The sequence below is a fragment of the Myodes glareolus genome, chromosome 23 (assembly GCF_982192425.1).
Source record: "Myodes glareolus chromosome 23, mMyoGla1.1, whole genome shotgun sequence".
NCBI classification, from domain to species: Eukaryota; Metazoa; Chordata; class Mammalia; order Rodentia; family Cricetidae; genus Myodes; species Myodes glareolus.
Window position 1 is genome coordinate 10535889 of NC_142048.1, and position 20896 is coordinate 10556784.

General features: G+C 41.8%; 1 protein-coding gene across 1 annotated transcript in view; it reads left to right on the top strand.

Annotated features, from left to right (window-relative positions):
- Positions 1 to 20896, top strand: part of Cpe (carboxypeptidase E) — an 88245-nt gene that overhangs the window by 58766 nt on the left and 8583 nt on the right. The window contains exons 2-6 of the mRNA XM_048423806.3: positions 3419 to 3615; positions 5160 to 5327; positions 12710 to 12827; positions 14398 to 14580; positions 17000 to 17139. Coding sequence (XP_048279763.1) covers positions 3419 to 3615; positions 5160 to 5327; positions 12710 to 12827; positions 14398 to 14580; positions 17000 to 17139 — 806 coding nt within the window. The remainder of the gene's footprint in view (positions 1 to 3418; positions 3616 to 5159; positions 5328 to 12709; positions 12828 to 14397; positions 14581 to 16999; positions 17140 to 20896) is intronic.

Here is a 20896-nt window from a genome sequence, read left to right on the forward strand (position 1 = left end):
TTGTCGTGGCCCCCACACATCATACACATATATGTACAACAATAATAGCAGAAAGTTATTTTTTAACAAAAAGGTTCACTCTGGCTTTAGGTGGGACCAGAGCTGGGAAAAGGCCGAAGAGCTGGGAGGAGTCGTGTGGCTTAGAACCTTGAAACAGGGTCATGGTCTATCCAGCATTCCCTCATCATCGCTTCCCCTCAGACATAGTTCATGCATACAGCTGTGTCCTCAAACCCCACAGTCCTTGCATTTAGGAAGTTTTTATTCGCTTCAGGGTCCCCTGCAATCTCTTCTAAGAAGGCATTTATATGCTAGCCAACAAATGCTACATTTAAGCACCATGGCTGCTCTCCATCACAGAAGTCACGTCAGCACGAAAGGAATTCAGCTGCTCATATTCTGGCGCTAGCGCTGTGTAGCAGTCCAGTTGTCTTTGCGGGCAGGGCTGACTTTCCTTCGCTTGTGCTGTGTCTTCATCACTGCGCCTGCGTCGTCTCATGCTCGCCCAAAGCTCAGTCTTTACCTCCTCACAAGTATGATAGATGCTTTGGAGGAGAGTTGCTGGGAGAGGAGTCTCCTGCACAGCTGAAAGCCAGAGGCCATCGTGAAAGTTTTTGACTGAGAAATCAGGAGTTGCAAACAAATGTGGAACAGGGAACGGAACGGCGACCCCCACGGCAGAATTGAGGAGAACGTGCTAAGTACCAAAGCGTTTGTGTTCAGGCGCAAACTGCCCAGCTGAAGCAGATGGGGCCAATTTGGCTAAGTGATGTGAATTTCATATTTCTCCTTTAAGTGATTAAAAACTGAAACACAGAGAATTAATTTAACAAATTCATTGCAGTCATCGTTTCTTTGAGATGTGGGACAAGCTCACACCTCCCAGTGATGTGAAGCTTCAGGCCGTGCTAGGGTGAGGACCGGGGTTCCTCCCACAGACCTCTCACACAACTGTGTGGATGGCTTCGCATCCTTCCCTCTTTCTCCATCCTCTCCCTACCCTCTCATCTCTCTCCAGTTTTTCATCTCAATTCCATTTCTCCTCTGATCTCTCTCTCCACCCTCTCCCCTCTCTGCGCCATCTTGTCTCTTTTGTCTCATCTCTCCGTCCTTTCTCCACCTTCTTTCTCCCCTCTCCTCTGACCTGATTTCCGTTCCTTCACCTCTCCTTTCATCTTGCTTCCTCCGCTCCTGTCTCTTCCCCTCTCCTCGCTCTCCATTCCCTTATCTCTATCTCTCTTGGTTCCTTCCCATGCAGCAGTTTCTTCTGTGCCCCAACCAGATGTTACATACAGTTAAGGGAAAGTGTCAAGTGCAGATGTTACGCACTAGAAGGGAACGTAGCAAGTGCACGCTTTTCACAGAAAGAAAAGACAGTACGATTTAAGGCCAGAAGCAAAGGGAACATCTCCCCTCTTTCTTCCCCCTACTCCATGCCCCTAGACCAGTCCCTAGCAGGTAGTTTAGTTATAAACTCCTCCTCAAAGGAAAACAAAATGAGTTGCATATAAATAGCACTGACCCATTTCCTACCTGATCCTTAGATTAAGATTAGCATAAACCCAGGGGTAGAACAGACAAGGACACAGAAGAGTAGGTTTGTCCAGTAGGGAGTCCCTGCAGTCAGATGGCTTGAAATCTAGCCAAAGATGATTTGATTAATACATATGAGAGAGAAAGAGAGTGAGTGAGAGAGAGAGAGAGAGAGAGAGAGAGAGAGAGAGAGAGAGGGAGAATTGAAATGTCTCTTTTAATATCCAGAGAAGTGGTCCTCATGGTTTTATAGGTGGGAATATCTTTTCCACTGCAGAAATTGAGGAAGATGATGTAGTTTATGGGAGGTCTCTGGGTTGCCATGCTCTGCAACATCCTGACTCCTCCCAGCAGGCAACCGAGAACAGCAGAAATGGCCGACTGCGTTCCCTTTCAAAGTCTACGTTCTTTCTGTGGGCTTCATCTGTGACATCATGCTAATAGAAATCTCTAACTCCCACATTATTCTGGGTAATTAATTATAACGAACCAATTAGGTTATGTCTGACAAAGCATCTCACTGTGACAAGATCATGTAGCACTACCATCAATACTGGTAGGATAATGATAACAAGCTCCCAGCAGGTCCTATTTCCGGTACAGGGCTAGGCATTTGCAGTCATTACTTCTTATCTTCTCCGTGAGTACGCTCTGCCATTTTCTCTGTTTTAAATGACTTGCAGAAGGTCAGCCAGTATGAACTGGTACCAGGATTTGATCCCACACAGACTATTGCAGAAGGTCAGGATTTGAATTCTGGGCTCATGGGCTGTACCGTCTTCATCAGGTTTAAGCAGTGTGGATTTCGGTCCATTCCATCTGTAAATAGGAGATGGGTAACAATATCTTTAAGGTGTTTGCTGAGGATTATGTAAGAAAACAAAGCCTTCTAGGGCACAGAGTACTTTATTGGTATGAGTACGTGGGCATGGTTGGACTTCAATCACATAAGACTACAAAGGTGGCTTATGCAACAGAGATCACTCCCTCCCCGGGTTTTGGAGGCCAGAAACCTAAGGTCAAGGTGTGGCAGAATTAGTTTGTAGTTGAGACTCCCCTCCTGGTATACGGGCAGAACCCTCCTTACTGTGCCCTCACAGGGTCTTCCCTCAGGGAGGAGAGAGAGTTTTGCAACCTTGTGCTCCTGAAGGACCACAGATCTGATTCAGGAAGAATCTTGGGACTTTATTGACTCTTAATTGCTTCCTTGATGACCGTGTTTCCTAATGCAGTCACACCAGGTGTCAGGTCTTCACACCCAAAACGTGTGTGGACACAGTTTTGTAGGAGGCAGTCAGTAGGAAGAGGGACTGGAAGGATGGAGCCATAGGGTGCTTGGCTAGCTCTAACACCCTGGGTGGAGTCCTTAGACTCCCTTTCTAGAGGGTTATTCGTCATAAATTAATAGATATATATATATATATATATATATAGGGTGGCCATCTTAGCTTCTTTTATATTTGTGTGATAAATATCATGGCCAAAGGCACCTTGGGTGTGTGTGGTGGGGGAGTGGGGGTTATTTGGCTGACACTTCATCATTACGGTCCACTATCAACAGGGCAAACACTCAAGGCAGGACCATGGAGACAGCAGCTAAGCAGAGGCCATGGAGATGCGCTGTGTATTAACTTGAGCTCCGTGCCTTGCTCAGGCTCTTTTCTTGTACCACTGAGGACCAACTTCCCAGGGTGGCTCAATAGTGAGCTGGGCCCTCCCACATCCATCCTTAATCAGGGAAATGTCCTGCAGATTTGCCTATTGGCCAATCCTATGGAAGCAATTTCTCCGTTGAGAGTCCCTCCTTACAGACATGCCTATGTGTGTCATTTGCCTTCTCTTTGTGGAAACTGAAAATATCTTTTACCATCTATTTTTATTTTAGGTGAACCTGAATTTAAGTACATTGGGAACATGCATGGCAATGAGGCGGTTGGGCGGGAGCTGCTCATTTTCTTGGCCCAGTACCTGTGTAACGAGTACCAGAAAGGGAACGAAACCATCGTCAACCTGATCCACAGTACCCGAATTCATATCATGCCCTCCTTGAACCCCGATGGCTTTGAGAAGGCCGCGTCCCAGGTGAGAGACAGGCAGGGTCAAGGTGACCTGTCATCTTTGTCTTCCTGGTATATTAATTTGCGTATACTTGTCTACCCACAGCTCTCTGTGGAGCATAAGGATCAGAGAGCCAGAGAGACATAATCCCATTTGTTGCTAAGGAAAAGTTATTGCTGTAAAAGACGCGTTTCTTCAGCAGAAGCTTTGCTGAGGAATTTTGCAAATAAGCTATACTTTAATAATGTTTTGCTGGGCTGTGAAATAAATAACAATGATTCATCCATAGTTGTGAGTCGGCACAATTGCTTCTAGAGCAGTGGTTCTCAACCTTTGGGTCGCGACCCTCTTGCTATTGACTTGCTATTGACTTGCTATTGACTGACCTTTTCACAGGGGTTGCCTAAGACCATCAGAAAGCACAGATATTTACATTATGATCCATGACAGTAGCAAAATTAAAGTTATGAAGTAGCAGCAAATATAATTTTATGGTTCGGGGTGACCACAGCACGAGGAACTGTGTTAGGAAGCATTAGGAAGGCCGAGAGCCACTGTAAGCAATGCTTCCTGCCATGCCTGTAACGGCTGGGTGGATTGGTGTCATAGCGCTCTCTGCTGGAAGGAAGGAAGAATGACTTACAACTAGATCAATACAGAGGATTAATTGCCGGTTTTATAAAAGATCAGTGAAGAAAACAAAACAAAACAAGTTCTCCGTGTTTACAACAAAATAATCTTAAACATTATATTGTTAATATAATTTTAAGTGTCATGACAAAAAGTAATGACTTTTTTTTTGAGACGGAGTCTCACGATGTAGGTGGCCTGGAACTTGCTATGTAGACCTGGCTGTCCTTGAACTCACAGAGATTCCCTGCTTTTGCTTCCTGAGTGCTGGCATTAAAGGCATGCACCACTCTATCTGGCACTAACGGCCTTGTAAGAGACTATATGTGTGCTTCCATTTTGATTGGACAAGTTTGGGGGACATACATACTGTCTATGGTGTAAAATGTAAAATTTTGATACATGTGGTATAACAAGCATTATAAATATATTTATCCCCTCTCATGATGATCTTTTTTATATCATAAAGACATTTAAAATCTTTTGTTCTGGATTTTGAAACAGAATGCCTATATTTAAAGAAGTCTGTGAGAGGCATACAAGCTATTAATACATGAGACCCATATCCAACTTCTCCTAGTTCCTAGTATGAATTATTTACTATTTAGTATATTTAACAATCAGGGTACTGTAATTCATAGAGGCAATTTCACTTATTTCTAATTATTGGTGGTGTGATTTTAAAGAGGTTGCAACTATGATTAATTTTAAAAAAACATTCATTGAAATACTTCCCCCCCCCCCGCAAAAAAGCTTATAACAAATATTTTAAACTGGTTGCCTTCAGGCGTACATTGATGAAATAGCGAACACAGCAGTGTGGGAGGACGTTGGACCAGATAATCTCAGTACACTATTTTTGAGCGCACTGATGGGGACCTTACGTAGGTATTGACAGCTGTAATACATAACGATGGCTTCTGTGTTGCCTTCCTTAGCCGGGTGAACTGAAGGACTGGTTTGTAGGTCGCAGCAATGCCCAGGGAATAGATCTGAACCGGAACTTCCCAGACCTGGACAGGATCGTGTATGTTAATGAGAAAGAAGGTGGTCCCAACAACCATCTGCTGAAGAATCTGAAGAAAATTGTGGATCAAAATGCAAAGGTAACACGTACATGGCTTTTCCGGGGTCCCACATACAGAGCTTTCCTGGGGTCTCACGTGCATGGATTTCCCAAAGTCTCACATGCTTGGATTTCCCGGGGTTTCATACGCACAGCTTTCCCGGAGTCTCAAGTGCAAGGATTTTCCAGGGTCTCATATGTTCGGCTTTTCTGGGGTCTCACATGCACGACTTTCCTGGGGTCTCATATGCACGGCTTTTCTGGGGTCTCACATGCTTGGCTTTCCCGGGGGTCTCGTATGCACAGCTTTCCTGGGTCTCACATAGATGAGTTTCTTTCACTATTGTCTCAGATGCAACACAGCCTTCCGCCCAGTTCCACCTTATGATTACGTACTTCCCAGTATGTATACCCTTCTCAGAACTGTCCCAGTCAGCTGCTGTAGAAGATTTCCCAGACAGGCACACATAATTACAAAAAAAAAAAAATCTTAAAAAGAAACGACTATGCACTTCAAAAATGAGATCTTGCACTTAAAAACCTCAATGTCACTTTTACATTAAAGAGAATGATGCAAAAATTCAACTTTAATTCATTCCTTGAGACATAAGCAGAATTTATTTGTAATGGTAAATCTTTACTGGTTTGAATGAGAACAGGCCTCATGGGCTTGTATGTTCGAATACTTTGTTCTCAGTTGGTGAAAGTGTTTGGGGACGAGGAGGTGTAGCCTTGTTGGAGGAGACAGGCCATGCCTGTCTGCTGCCATCTTCCCTACCATGTTGATCGTGGACTCCAACCCTCTGATACTATAAGACCTAAATAAATTCTTTCTTCTGCAAATTGCCTTGGCTATGGTGTCTCATCACAGCAATACAGAAGTAACTGATACACAAACTGTCCATGTCTGGTTCTTTTCCTCTCCACTTTTGACCTTAAGAATGACACAGCACTTAGACTCAAAGCAAGTATTTGGTTAATGGCCTTATATAGTCCTCACTTCCAAGTTCCTATTTTTGAACACAGCATCTTATCTTTACTACTTAAAACGACTTTAATTTTTAAGGCTTATTTTGTTTTGTGTATCAGAAATCACGGCTTAAGGATGTAGAGGTCTCTGGCTACAGATTCAGGGTCTTCGGGCTATGTGTGTGACCGTTAAACGATAGGGGGAGACCCCTAGGAAGTCCTCCACATGCTGGCCTGTTCCACCGAGACACATGGCTAGAGGCAGACACACAGCATTCTTCTGAGACTCTGGGAATAAAAATCTTCACCTGCTTCCCAGAGCTCTTCGTCTAAATCATTTCTCATCTGGCCCGAGCTTTGCTGCCTGGCTGCCTCCCTGGTTACTTGAGTTCAGCATCTGAGCCTTGGCCTGAATGGCTTGAAAACAACGGGGCTTAAAATACTTCTGATAATTTATTAGTGTTAAGCTTTTCTGTAATGGCCGGAGTTGTGAAGGAATCTGAGCAAATGCAGCTTTAGCATATTTTGAATGCCAAAGCCATCTAATTATAGAGCATGTCATCGAGCTCTACTTAAAGTCTTTAAAATGGGAAGGTTCAGAAGGTCTAAAAATGTTATTACTTGTGTGTGTGTGTGTGTGTGTGTGTGTAAGATTACATGTGTGCACAGAGGTCAAAGGACCCCTTGGGGAGTCAGTTATCTTCTTCTGCCTTGTGGCTCTTTGGATAAACTCAGATTATCATGCTTAGCAGTAAGCCTCCCTGCCCATTTCCCTCTGAGCCATCTTGCTCGCACGTTTACAGAAATTTTGAAGATAACTCACCGTCAGTTCTGAAAATTTCCAGGCTCTTGCTTTTTGGGGTACTCCATAGAGTGGATCGGTTAGACAGACCCAGGGCCTCTCAGCGTTTAGTCAGGCTGAAAGACTCTGTTTAAAGTCAAAGAGATTGCAGCTGATTGCTGCTGTAAACAGTAACTTGCACATTGGCCATAGTGTACATATAGCAAGAGAGCTTCCGGAAATATCCAGCAACTGCATGAAACTTGGTGTGTTCATGACCATATTGGAGCTTGTTACAAAACAGCTTGTTTAAAGTTTTAAGTTTTGAAATTAATATATTGTTACAAACAAAGGATAAGGCAGGTGTAAGTAGGAAGAAAAATCACCCAAGTGTTGTAGTCTTCAGTGATCCCTAGTCACACGTTGGTTTGTGTTCTTTAAACACATTTCTATACACAGTACTCTAACAATTCATGTAGGGTCCCTATGTGAGGGAGAATGTGAGTCCTTGGTCTTGTTCATGCTCCAGTAAATAGCTCCCACCCACACTCATCCACTAAGTCTACTGTTTTACAATGATATTCACTGACAAATATTATTTGTTATCTGTATGCAGCAAGAAAAGAAATCACACATAGAAACAATCACATTTAAAATATCACTTAGGTACAAATATTGTATAAGATGTAATACAGTTGATAGACTGCCAAGTATGCCTTAGCCTTGGGTTTGATCTCCCGACATCGCACAAACTTGACACACTTGTAATCCCAGCACTTGGGAAGTAGAAGCAGGAGGATCAGACGTTCAAAGTCATCATCAGCAACACAGTGAGTTCCTGGTCTGAGTGAAACCCTGTCTCAAAAATAAAATAATAAATAGATTGTTAAAAAAAACCCTCAAAGGACATATATGAAATATGTCCTAGTTAGGGTTACTATTGCTGTGATGAGACACCATGACCAAAGCAACTTGGGGAGGGAGGGGTTTGTTCATCTTACTCTTCCATATCATCATCAAAGGAAGTCAGGACAGGACAGGAACATAGAGGCGGGAGGTGACACAGAGGCCATGGAGGAGTGCTGCTTATTGACTTGCTCCTCATGGCTTCTCAACTTCCAATCTTTTTAAAATTTTCTTATTTTTATTGTTACTTATACTTTTGTGTGTGTGTGTGATATGCCCATAGTATCTGCAGAAGCCAAAAAAGAGTGTTAGATTCCCTGAATTTGGAGTTACAGGAGGTTGTGTGTCAGGGACCATCTTTGACAAGCGTACCATTTACCAGGTGGGGTAATGTGGGGATTAGAAAAATAAGTAAAGAGAACAAAATGCGAGTGAAAATAATAAAACAGAAGCATAGGACAGTACCAGGAGGGAGTTCCAAGGAATACTGAAATTTGCAGAGTTTAATTTTCCATGCACTTTTATACCCCAATACAAAAAGAAGAAGACAGAAGATTGCTTTAACATGATGGAAAGAACAACTAGAACAGTTACTTGCTTCAATATTTTGAGCCATTATGTCTTTAATTTGTGAGAAAAACATTCTGTTGTTTAGGCAGTGAACCTACCCTAGACCAAGTATTCTGAATGTAGCCACTCCCTCAGTCAAACCTCCTATTTCAAAAGAAGGAGCTCAAGTAAGCTTGAATTCTTTGACCTTGGGCAAGTTGGAGTGGATCTACCTGTTTGGGTCATCTTAATGACCAAAACACCAAATAATCACACCCTAAGTCTGGATGTGGCCACATTTCTTGTCAACAGCTTTGAACAAGCTAAAACTGTCTAACATTCAGACAAAAGTGGAAATATGATCATATTTTTGGGCCTCCACAGTTGTGAGCTGCCCAAGATGGGTGCTGGGCACTAAACCAAGGTTCTCTGGAAGGCAATAAATGCTCCTGACCTATGAGCCATCATTTCAGCCCTCTTTTACGTTTTTATAAACAGAATAAATTGTGGGATAGAATTTTCCCACTGTGTGTGGAGCACCAGAACTTATTTGCCCTGTATAACTATCCTTTGTTATCAGCTAACTGCACCTTCTTCTAAATTGCATTTTCTCACATGTATGAACAGCCTATGTGGAAATCAGAATATTTTTAAGGCTGAACAACTGATAATCTAAAGTCAGTGTGGTTCCTAAACTTTTCAGCCTGGGTTTGAATCCTTGGCTAATGAACTTGGATGTATATGTTACTTAACTGCACTTGTTCTTCACACTCTGTGCTGTGAAATGGCAATGAGCTTCTAAACATCCAGTGAGGATGCTGCTGTCCGCAATAAAAATGCTATATCTAAGGTATCATCATAAACAATACTTGGAGGGAGTTTTTAATCTGTTCTGCCTGCCAGATCCCAAATATAACATGGAGAATTGTTATTAGCTATGAAAGCTTGGTCTACAGCTTAGGCTTATTCCTAGCTCTTATAACTTAAATTAACCCTTTTCTATTAATATACATGCTGCCATGTGACTCATCTCCTACATTTTATGCTTCTTTTCCAACTGTCTGGTGACTCTACCTTCTTCCCAGCTTCTCTCTGCCCTGAAAATTCTGCCTACCTGTTGGCTATTTAGCTTTTTTCTTAAAAACCACAGTGACATATCTTCACACAGTATAATGGAATATTCTACAACATTTCTCCCTTTTTGTCTAATTAAAAAGGAAAAGTTTAACTCTAATGTAATAAAACTATAAACAATAAGAACAATTCTCAGGTAAGAATTATATTTACAATGTCCAGTCCATTTGTATTTGGCATATTTGGAGAAAATATTTCATTATTTGTTCTATCTTGATGAGTACAAAGCTCTGTACTTAATTTACTTCTCTCACAAATGAGGAAAAGTGTAACTATAACTACTTGGTCTTCAACTCCATCAAAGACCTCAGAAGGAGATAATGTTACCCGAATAAACAGGAAGTACAGTATAAGCCACTACCAAACCTATAGAAATGGTAGACATCTGGCCACCTGGAGAGTCACTCAAGGTTCCTCTGCAATGGTGGGGCATCCAATCATTAGCCTACAGGCCTAGAATATCTGGCAGATTCTTCTACGAAGCAAAATTTTGAAGAACTGTACTGCCTAGTCTTGGCAAAGTCCAGTGGTCACTTTCCTGTGTGTCCAGCTGAATATCTTGCAGACTTTTCTATGAAGCAGGTATTTTGAAGGACTGTCCCACTTTACCTTGGCCAAGTTCAGCAGTCTTTTTCCTTTGTGATCTGTTTGTCCAGTTTGTACAGCATGCTGTCAACAGTCAAGGCAAGGGCAGGTTCTTGCCCAAATGATTAGTTTTGCCATCTTGAAAGCAGACTCCATATGCAACTTCTTTGATGCCCATCATCTTCTCTGAAGTAAATCAGTGCTACATATTCTGTAGGTCTTTGAAGTGTTTAAAGACCATCTATCTAAATATATCTTTTTAACCTTGAAAACATATCTAACATGACTATAAGTTAGATTGTTATAGGTGACTAACTACTAACCTGTATTTTTTATTATCCTAAATAGTTTATAATAATAACTTTCAAGAACTAGAAATTTACACTATACTGTTAAATTAGCTGCATAGGCACACTACATCAAATAAGAATAGACATGAATGTATAGTTGTCCTAATAAAATAACTTTAAATTTGGATCAATATGCAAAAGTCTATTCCAATGTAAAATATGTGAGACTAGTAATTATTCAAAAGTAGACTCAACAATCTACCCTCTATCTCATTATTTTCATATTATACCTCCTTTTCTCCTCTTCAGAAAGATATCTCTTAATCTAATCTCCTTTGTTCAGTTTATTTTGACCATGACCAAAAATAATTTGTAGTCAACCCCTCTAAACAGTGACAAACATCCATAGCCCACCAAATGACCAAAACTACCCACCTACTCTTAGGAATATGGGTGTTGTGTTTTCTAGACTGCTTTCTGTTGTTTAGGGTGCTGGTGTCTTTAAGGGACCCTGAGAAAATTAGGATAATGGCAAAGTTTGCAATCAAAAATTCAAAGACAGCACAATAACACACAGAATTCAGACACACTGTGTATTTTCAATTTCTAAGTGGCTTATTCTTTTTCTAAATTAGTTTCTCTTTCTTTAAAAGCTTTACTCTATTATTTTTAACTGTTTATTTATTTAATGTCTGTCTATATCCTTTTTCTTTTTTTAAAGCCTCCACACATTGCTAAACACACTAACCTGTTTACAGTTATTTTTCCATTTGAGCCTGCTTTACAGTCTATCTGTAACCTTTGTTGTCTGCATGAGCAAAATCTCAAATAGCGACACAGCTTAACTCATGGTGTGCTGGCTGTACAAGCCCATGGGCAATGGATGAGAGATACATCTCTGTACAGCATGCATTTGGCTCTGTTATTGTATGCTTGGAACCTTTCTTTTAAAACTTTCTGAGGACTTATATGGAAATATGTGCTCAGGTGTTGGATACCTTTTGTAGCTAGTTTTTCTCCCTCCTGCCAACCAGCTCCCAAATCATGACATGGAGACTTATTATCAGTTGTGAGAAAGCTTGGCTTATAGCTTATGCTTGTTTCTAACTAGCTCTTATAACTTAAACTAACTCATTTCTATTCATCTATATCCTGCCACATGGCTCGTGGCTTTTACCTCTCTTACTCTGCCTCTGGCTAGCAACTCTGCCTTTTTCATCCCAGCATTTTTTCTGCCCTGAAAATCCTGCCTAGCTATTAGCTATTTTGCTTTTTATTAACTCAATCACAGTGGCATATCTTCACTCAGTGTAAAAGTGTGTTCCACAACAATCACAGAAATGCAAAAGTTTAACAAGTGATACAACTAAATTTTTCCGTCCTGAAAGAGCAGGACAGAGTGCATCTTAGTAAACCCTTTCCTTTTCATCAGAGTGTTTGGAGGTCTGAGGTCTGTCTACTTGTTGTTAATGGCTTATCACATTACATAAAAGAATCAAGGTTTTTTGTTTTCTTTTTTCCTTCCTTCTTTTCTTTCTTTCTTTCTTTCTTTTTTGCTCCAGATTCTTTTGTTAATAATTTCTTCTTTTTATTTTCTTCCAAGAAAGACCACAGAACAATGAAAAGATCATGAATTCCTGAAACTTGGGCTTCTGTCTACATTTTAAGATGCCCATTCCAAAGTAAACTGACATTTTGTGGTTAGTTCTCAGTGAGACTTGATCTATTTTCTTTCATAAAGACAATATCTGAAATGGCTGAAGGGAATTGGAAAAATAATAAGAAATAATGGGAAATAAAATTTATCATGTGTTTGAGCCACTGAGGGAGAAAAGCATTGGTTTTTGGTTCAACAGGATTTTTTTGATCTGCTAAGGATTACTATAAGTCTGTAATCCTTATGGCCGACAGAGGAAGGGGTCCTGATGTGATTTATATGTTGTTTTCAAACCTGAAGAGAGAAACATGTGCATTTCTCCAAAGCAAATCTTTTAAGGAAATGTAAGCGTTATGAAAATATTTCTCATAATAAATGTGGAAATATTGACTGTTGTTCCTATGCAAACTTTTCTCCCCCTGTAAAGAGAGCCCAGACATATTTGGACTATGAGCAGTTTCTGATACTTTGTCTTTTCTGTGTCTTTTTTGGGATGTCACCAATGACAATTATCAGCTTCTGATCCATGTGACTCTTATTCTTTGATGCAGCTTGCCCCCGAGACGAAGGCTGTCATCCACTGGATTATGGACATTCCCTTTGTGCTGTCGGCCAATCTGCATGGAGGAGACCTCGTGGCCAATTACCCGTATGATGAGACGAGAAGTGGTAGGTAGTTTCCCCTCCTCTGAGTGGCTTAAGGCCTGTAGGTCCCAGTCCGGAGTCCCAGCATGATTTCCACGTTACTATTTGTCTTGTTCTTTAAAACAAAATCCTTCTCTGCAGGCTGAAATGGCCTTGAACTTTCGATTCCTCCGCTTCAGCCTCCTGTGTGCTGGCATTATAATAGGTGTGAGCCACTATGCCCCATACTCTATTAGGGAACCAGCTCATACAAATGCTTTCATTTATGAGCATCTCCAGCTATTTCACATAGTAACGGCATAGAGAGGAAAGCAGTAGAAGTGGCTTATAATGCTTCTTTTGTTTTGGTGAAGGAAAATAGGAGCTTAATTAACTCTTAGGGAAAAAAATGGAATAGGAGCTCTAGAATAGTGGTTCTCAGCCTGTGTGTTACGTCCCCTTTGGGAGTGTGTATCAGATCTCCTATATATCAGATATTTACATTACAGTACATCAAAGTAGCAAAATTACAGTCCCCATAGCACGAGGAACTGTATTAAAGGGTCACAGCACAGGAAGATTGAGAACCACTGTGAAGCCAGTCCTGGCCTCTGGTAAAGTGGACCGCATACAGACATTAGATAGATTCATGCACAACATGGCTTAATAATGGAGGTAGCCGTTGGCACTTCACCCTGCCGTGGGGATCCACCCACATAGCCAGCTCTAACGTTTCTGCCCTGGGTCGTCTTCTGCTACTGCCAGAGAGGTGAATCGGCATTTTGACTTTGCTCTAATGTGTTTCAGTCAAACTTTGGCCACAGCAAGTGAGTGGGAGAGATTCCTGCTTCGATCCCTTTGCCAAGCACTCAGAAGGGTAAGATCTTTGTATAGGATGGTAGTTTTAGGGACTGAAAACTCAGGTTTGAAGAAAGTCAGATTGGAGAGCCCTGTAAGATACACTTGAGATTCTGTGGTTTGCCGTTACCTGGGCAACTTGTCAGCCAGGTATATTTTATAACACGTGAGTAAGCATATAGGGTATCAAAGGAAACATTCTCTTCTATAATACACACAGGGAAAGTTTAGAAATATCTGAAATTAAATGCTGGCCATTCTGGGTATCAATACTTCATAATGCTTATAAAATGGCTGCCGGTGAATCCAAGGATGGCCTCGAACTACTGATTCGTTCACCACTGTCGCCTAAGTCCTGGTGTCACAGGCACTGCGCCCCACTAGCAAACGTTTTATTAAACTAAACAATTTTAATAATGGAAATGTTTCTATTCTCTCAGCTCTACTGCGGCCTCATCAGCTCTTCTTGTGAGGCTTTCCAAGTACTATTCAGGCCCTACCCTGCTTAGCCTCTGAGGCAGGAGCATTCAGGGATTTAGGGTGGTGTGGCCATAGGCTTTCTGCCTAACTCTATATTTTCCTGTCGTACAGCCTGAAACCTAAGTGTGTCTGTTTGACACTTTAACTTTCGTCTTCCTGGAAGCTTCCACCTTTCCGAGAGCTACATCAGCAGGGACTCATTGTAGAAGGGCTCTCAGTAAACAAGCATCACTCGTGGTCGCTGTCCACTCTCCGATCTTGTGAATTCATTTTCTAGGTACCGCTCATGAATACAGCTCCTGCCCTGACGATGCGATCTTCCAAAGCCTGGCTCGCGCATACTCTTCTTTCAACCCAGTCATGTCTAACCCCAATAGAGCTCCCTGTCGCAAGAACGACGATGACAGCAGCTTTGTCGATGGAACGACCAATGGCGGTGCATGGTACAGCGTCCCGGGTGGTGAGTTTTGTTCTCTGATCATGTGCACTTGGCTCCCTTTAATTACCATGTAGACCGAAAGGGATTTCCATCTACAGAGTTTTCATTGTTCCCCAGCTGATAAAAGTAGGTGGAACTTACAGGTGGCTCAGCAAAGTCATTGTTACACATTACTTTGTTTGTATTGAATTAAAATTGGTGTGTTTGGATGCTCACCGTCCTAGACCTGGAGGGAGGCTGGAGGACCTTGGACTTCCCACAGGGCAAGAAACCCTGACTGCTCTTAGGACTGGAGAGGGAGGGGGAGAGCGAGTGGGGGGAGTGGGAGGGAAATGGGAGGAGGGGAGGAAGTGGAAATTTTTATAAATAAATAAATAAATGGGAAAAATTGGTGTGCTAATATCTGAAGGAGTACACTGAGAAACTAGAAACAGAATGGTGGCCACTTTTCAAGTTCAGCCTTCTGTGGTAAGAGAACATCTTTATATCAGGTTGGTCATGCCTTTTCATTGCTAGCAAGTGTGCATTTTAGAGGCTGTGCTGCAGTCTTTAGCACACTTTGTGTGGTGACATGAATGAGAACGGCCTCCATAAGTGCACCACACACACACACACACGGACACACACACACACACACACACACACACGGACACACACACACACACACGGACACACACGGACACACACACACACGCACATACACACACACACACACACACACACAAAGCGAGAGAGAGAATTTCATAATTCCCTAAGAAAATGTCCATGCTCTCCAGATTTCCATTGCACATGTTTCTTCTGTTTTCACTCGTATTTGGCATTTGGACAGATAAGAACTGGTGTATCTGGTATATTTTCCTCTCCCGCCCCCGCTAAGTTGAGAAGTATGGTCTCTGTGAAATTTAGGATTTGAAGTACATCAAATGCATCTGGCGGAGAGTGATGCAGCTTCATTTTATATTTGAAAGCAATTTTGCACTTTGGCCCCAGATACTGGCTTTATTCACCATATAGAGAACTGGCATAAATCGCAGGAGAAGAGATCCTCAATTGAGGGAGTGTCCAGAGCACGTTGACCTGTGGGCATGTCTGTGGCGACTGTCTGGACTCTTAGTTGATATGGGAAGATCCATCCTGTAGTAGGTGGGCTATTCCCAAGATGGAGAGTCCTGAGCTGGGTGAGACAGGAGAAAACTAAGTGAGAGTCAGCAGGCACCAGGTGGATTCGTTTAGTTTTAAAAAAGAAATCTTCAACGCTTTCTTTGGAGCAAACTTGCTAAGTGTATCACCTGCATAATATGAGCTAATATGTTCTAGTAAAGCACTGATCATACTCACAGTAACCATAGCAATGCACTAGCCAATCACTGTGTCCCACAGTAAACAGTCAAGGAAAGCTCGGAAGATCTTTAGCTCCCGGTCGTCATTTTATTTCAATTGTTATGACAGATCTGCTGACCAAAAGCAGCCTGGGGAAGGAGAGTTCATTTGGCTTACAGTTCTGGGTTGCAGCCCATCACTGTGGGCAGTGCAAGCCAGAGCTTAAAGCATCACTTCCCCAGTCAGGAGCAGAGAGATGTTTCTAGCCTTGGCCGGATGCTCTCTGTAAAGGGCCCAGACAAGAGGTCATCTCCATTAGATAAGAGAGACATCTTGGGCTGTTCTATTGTTTCTGGGAGCTCCTATCAGCCATTCTCCAGTAGGTGGGAGTGGGGCAGGGGCAATTGTCAACTCTTAAAAGCCAACACAGCAATTTGAAGGTTGGTACTCTGGCTTCAGGAAAGCAATCTGGTGGGCAACAACATTCCCAGTGAATCTGAATGACAGCCTAAATTAAAATTATTCTGAATATCAAATCTTCTCTGTGGTCTGGTTTGCAATACAATTCACATTATATAGAATACAAAGTAGATATACCATGTTTATTGAATTATTATATGATGTTACGTATCATATACTATGATATATCTCATAAATCATGCACTATGATAGAGTCCTAATCCCTCAGGAATGCACTTTGATGTTGGTTGGATATAGAAAACAATAGCATGTCAAGTTGCCTCATTAGACTCTCCCAGTTCTTGCCTCATAGGAAGACAGCTTAGAGGGGTGCACGTTTCTTTACTAGGTCAAGGGATACACTCTTTCAACTTGTCTTTCCTGAAGTCTACTGAGAACTGTGGGGTGTGGATGGCATCTGCTTTTTCTCCCACCCTACAATGTGGATGCATTAAGCTAAATGGTCATTTAAGACACAAGAGGTTATTCTTTTAAAACAAGAGTCCCCCAGGTATGTTTTTGGTTCCCCCATGGGAGGACATTTCTGTGCAGATTCCTACAGGGCCAGTCTTCGACTCAAGCTCTTAGCCGATCAGGACAGCATGCGGAGAGTTACCACCACTAGGTGTACACACTGACTCTCTATCTGGTGCTTGTGTAGGAATGCAAGACTTCAATTATCTGAGCAGCAACTGCTTCGAGATCACTGTGGAGCTCAGCTGTGAGAAGTTCCCACCTGAAGAGACTCTCAAAAGCTACTGGGAAGACAACAAAAACTCCCTCATCAGCTACATGGAGCAGGTAAACCCAGCATCCAGCATCAGCTGATGGAGGAATCTTTAACCTTGTAGTATGTTAGACTCATCCAATGGTTTCTGTTCTGGTCCATCTGAATGGGTTGCCACTATGGGAAACAGATGTCTGTGTTGTCTCAGCAGAGGTTTATATGCCATAGGCCTTATGGATCATGACTGCTCACTGAGAACCGACTACATGGAAGAACATTCAAATGAGACATCTTAGTTTCCTTTATTCATACTGTGCCAAGCAAGGACAATCTTAAGACACTCTCTTAGCGGATTACCTTGGGCTTTCAAGGGTGCCGGACAGAGCCAGGATATAAGTGAGGTGAATGAGTCAGGCAGGTGTAGGGCAATTGCTGAGTGACTCTCCTGGATTGTGTGCCCCAAATGCCTCACTCACCTCTTGGGAGACTCAACTGGATCACAGGTGATAATCTACTGAGCCCTTACTAATTCTCAGGCATTGTTCTGAATATCTTACATGTAATACTTATGTAGTGGATCCTTGCATCAATTCTGGGAATCACATGAGATCACAACCACCACCCTCTTCTGTGAATTAGATGAAGAATCTGGTACCAAAGAGGTTGATCAGTTTTGCTAGGTTATGCACTAAAGACTAAGTCTTGTTCTAGATTTGTCCTGTTGTCATTGTCTCTCAAGACAAAAATCTTTGTCAGAGTCACCTACATGTCTGATTGTAGGTGACCTATATATCATTGCAAAATGTTGGAATAGAATTTCAGGGTATCTCACAGTCTGTCAAAATGAAATCAGTTACATACTCAGAGCAGTCTTAGCATTTCTATCCCTTCTATAGTATATATGGATGCTGGTACCAGGGAATAATAGTGGACAGACCAGAGGATATCACTCCTTGCCCAACTGTCTTCAAATTCTATTCTCCATGTGGCCATTTTCACCTGCAATCCACTTGGATGATGTTCATTTCACACATCCCTGCCCAGGTAGCCAGTTGTCTCTGTCATTTTTGCACCTTTTGGAAGTCACCTGATTGAGCTTCGTGTTTACTCAAGTAATATTATTTCCCTTCTCAGGTCTTTGATGGGGTTGAAGACTAGAGAGTTGTAGTTACTTTCTTCTCATGATTTAGTCAAGTTATTTCTAATACAAGATTTTGACTCCTTAGAATAGGATAACTATTGAAACATTTAGCATATGTTTATTACTTCATACTGTTTATGCTAGTTGTAATTTCCATTTTTATACTTAATATTTATTCTTATTGTATATAGTTTTGTATTAGGCCTAGAACTCTTATTTTAGACAAAAGGGGGAGGTGATATGGGAACTCCTTCAGCCAATAGCCTTTAAAATACTGGCCCACTTTGGTCATGGTCAAATGTACAATATGTACAGATATAAAAATGTGCATGGCCCCTTGGCTGCTGGATTCAGTTCCTGTTTCCCTGCTCATACAGATGACCACAGATCTGTGAGTCTACCCCTAAATAAAGAAGCCTTTATTATGCTCCATTCTGAGCTAGTATGGGACTATTTTATTATTATAATTGACAACACACCTCAGACAGTCTAGAATAATCAAATGGATTCAATATAAACAAGTATCCTCAAATAAACATTTAGCTACACCTTAGGTCCTTTTCTGCTCCTGTGACCGAATACCCTCATACAAGCAACTTAGGAGAGAAAGAATATTTTGTCTCAGAATTCCAGGTCATGGAATGTTGTGAGGAAGTCAGGAGGCAGGAATATGAAACAGTGCCTCATGTCCATAGTTAAGAGCAGAAGGAATGCATGCATGCATCTGTAGGTAGCTCGGGACCCAAACTTACAGAATGGCATTTCCTACTTTTAGGCTGGGGCTTCTTACATCAATATAATCAATTAATATAGTCCAGAAACTCTGGCAGAGTCATGTCCATAGGCCAACCTGATTCAGGCAATTTCTCATTAAGAAATTAATAATTCTACATTTTATGAAGTTGACAATTGAAACTAACAATTCGAGTGATTTATGAATATAAATACATATAGAAATGTGCACATAAAACCAATGCTTATTTTTATTCTATTTATTTATTAATTTATTTAGTTTTTTGAGACAGGGTTTCTCTGTAGCTTTGGAGCTGTCCTGGAACTAGCTCTTGTAGACCAGGCTGGCTTCAAACACACAAAAGTTCCACCTGCCTCTTCCTCCTGAGTGCTGGGATTAAAGGCGTGCGCCACCACCACCCGGCTTGTTAGTTTGTTTTGTGTAGCTCTGGCTAGCCTGAAACTCAAGTGTAGACCAGGCTGGCCTCAATCTCAGGGAATCTGTCTGCTTCTGCCTTCCAAATGCTAGGATGAAAGGTGTGTAGCACTGTGTTCTAAAAACCAATGGTTTTTAAAAAGATTTTTTTTTAAAAAAATGGATTATCTGACACATATCAGGTGTCAAATATAATACCTTATCAAACAAGATTCATAAAATAGATTCATCAATGATGACTTTTGGTAAAGAACACCTATTCTATAAGATTTTAAAAAAGAGATCAAAAGAATTTTCTGTTGCATTTAACCATTAACGTTTTTGAATAAATAACATTTGAGAATAATGACCATATTGACTTTATAATAACTCTGATTGAAAAGTCTGCAGAATGTTTTGTCAGGAGAACTGTTTCTCTGAGGTCAAAAATTAACTGTTTCATTTTATTATTTATTTATTTTGGTAGAAGTCAGATGGGCTCTTTGTGTTCTCTACTGATATCAAAGGATCCTTTTCTGATAAAACATTTAGCTTTCATTTGCCCATGTTTTTCCCAACAGAAATGTATGAAGTTACTTTTATATCCCAGAAGCCCTGGGAGGTGTCTGTAATGTATTTTCTAGGCCAAGCAACCTCTCCACCAACTCAAATAATCCCAACGAGACCAAATCAGACCAAATTAAAAGATCCCAGGTTTAATAGATGACAATACTCCTAGGTGGCCCCTGGAAAACATGGAGAGGGGAAGAGGAAAAAGGGGAGACCCCTGAGAACCTGGAGACCATGTTTTCATTCTCTGGGGAGCAGTTTAAACAGCCTGTGGGAGTGGTCTTGGCCTTCCCTGGGGAGGGTTGCCGTTTGGCGGGCTTTCTTGACCCTCCCTAGGGATGGGGTCACCATTTGGTGGACTGGGGCAACTCCTAGGGGAGGGAAATTATGCCAGGAGCTGGAGTGACAAACAATCCAGGCAAACAATCCAGACTTTTTGTATAAAGCGGTGCCAGGGAGCTGATGTGACACTTCTGACCAAACAGTGTCGTTAGCAGAGACCGTCTTTCAGAAGGGTCTGAAGTAGTGAGTGGGGCCATGAACATGAGTGAGTACCTAATCACGAGAGGCTGTAAATGCTGAAATAAGGGCTAACTACAGGAATTACTGCAAAGGTTGGACACAGAAGGCTTCTTAACTCACTCACAGGGGCTTAGAGCTGTTAGTAAGATTCCCTGTGGTTGCTACCAATAAGGTCGTCACCTTGAACCACAGTTAAAAAACAGGTTCTGTTGATGCCGACCTCTTCAGAAAAAGTAGAATCCAAAGCTAAATAAAACATGAATCCATCCTATCGGGAAAAGGAATATCTGCCCTTTCAATGTCGCAGATTCGTCTTATGGCAGAGGGGAGCTGAGAGCAGAAGGGACGGAATCATGTGGCGCTGTTGCAGGCCAGCTGGAAGGAGGATTTGCTCCGATCTGGCATCAGTGCTGTGGTGCAAGCTGCGTAGAGACAGGAAGAGGCCTTTATG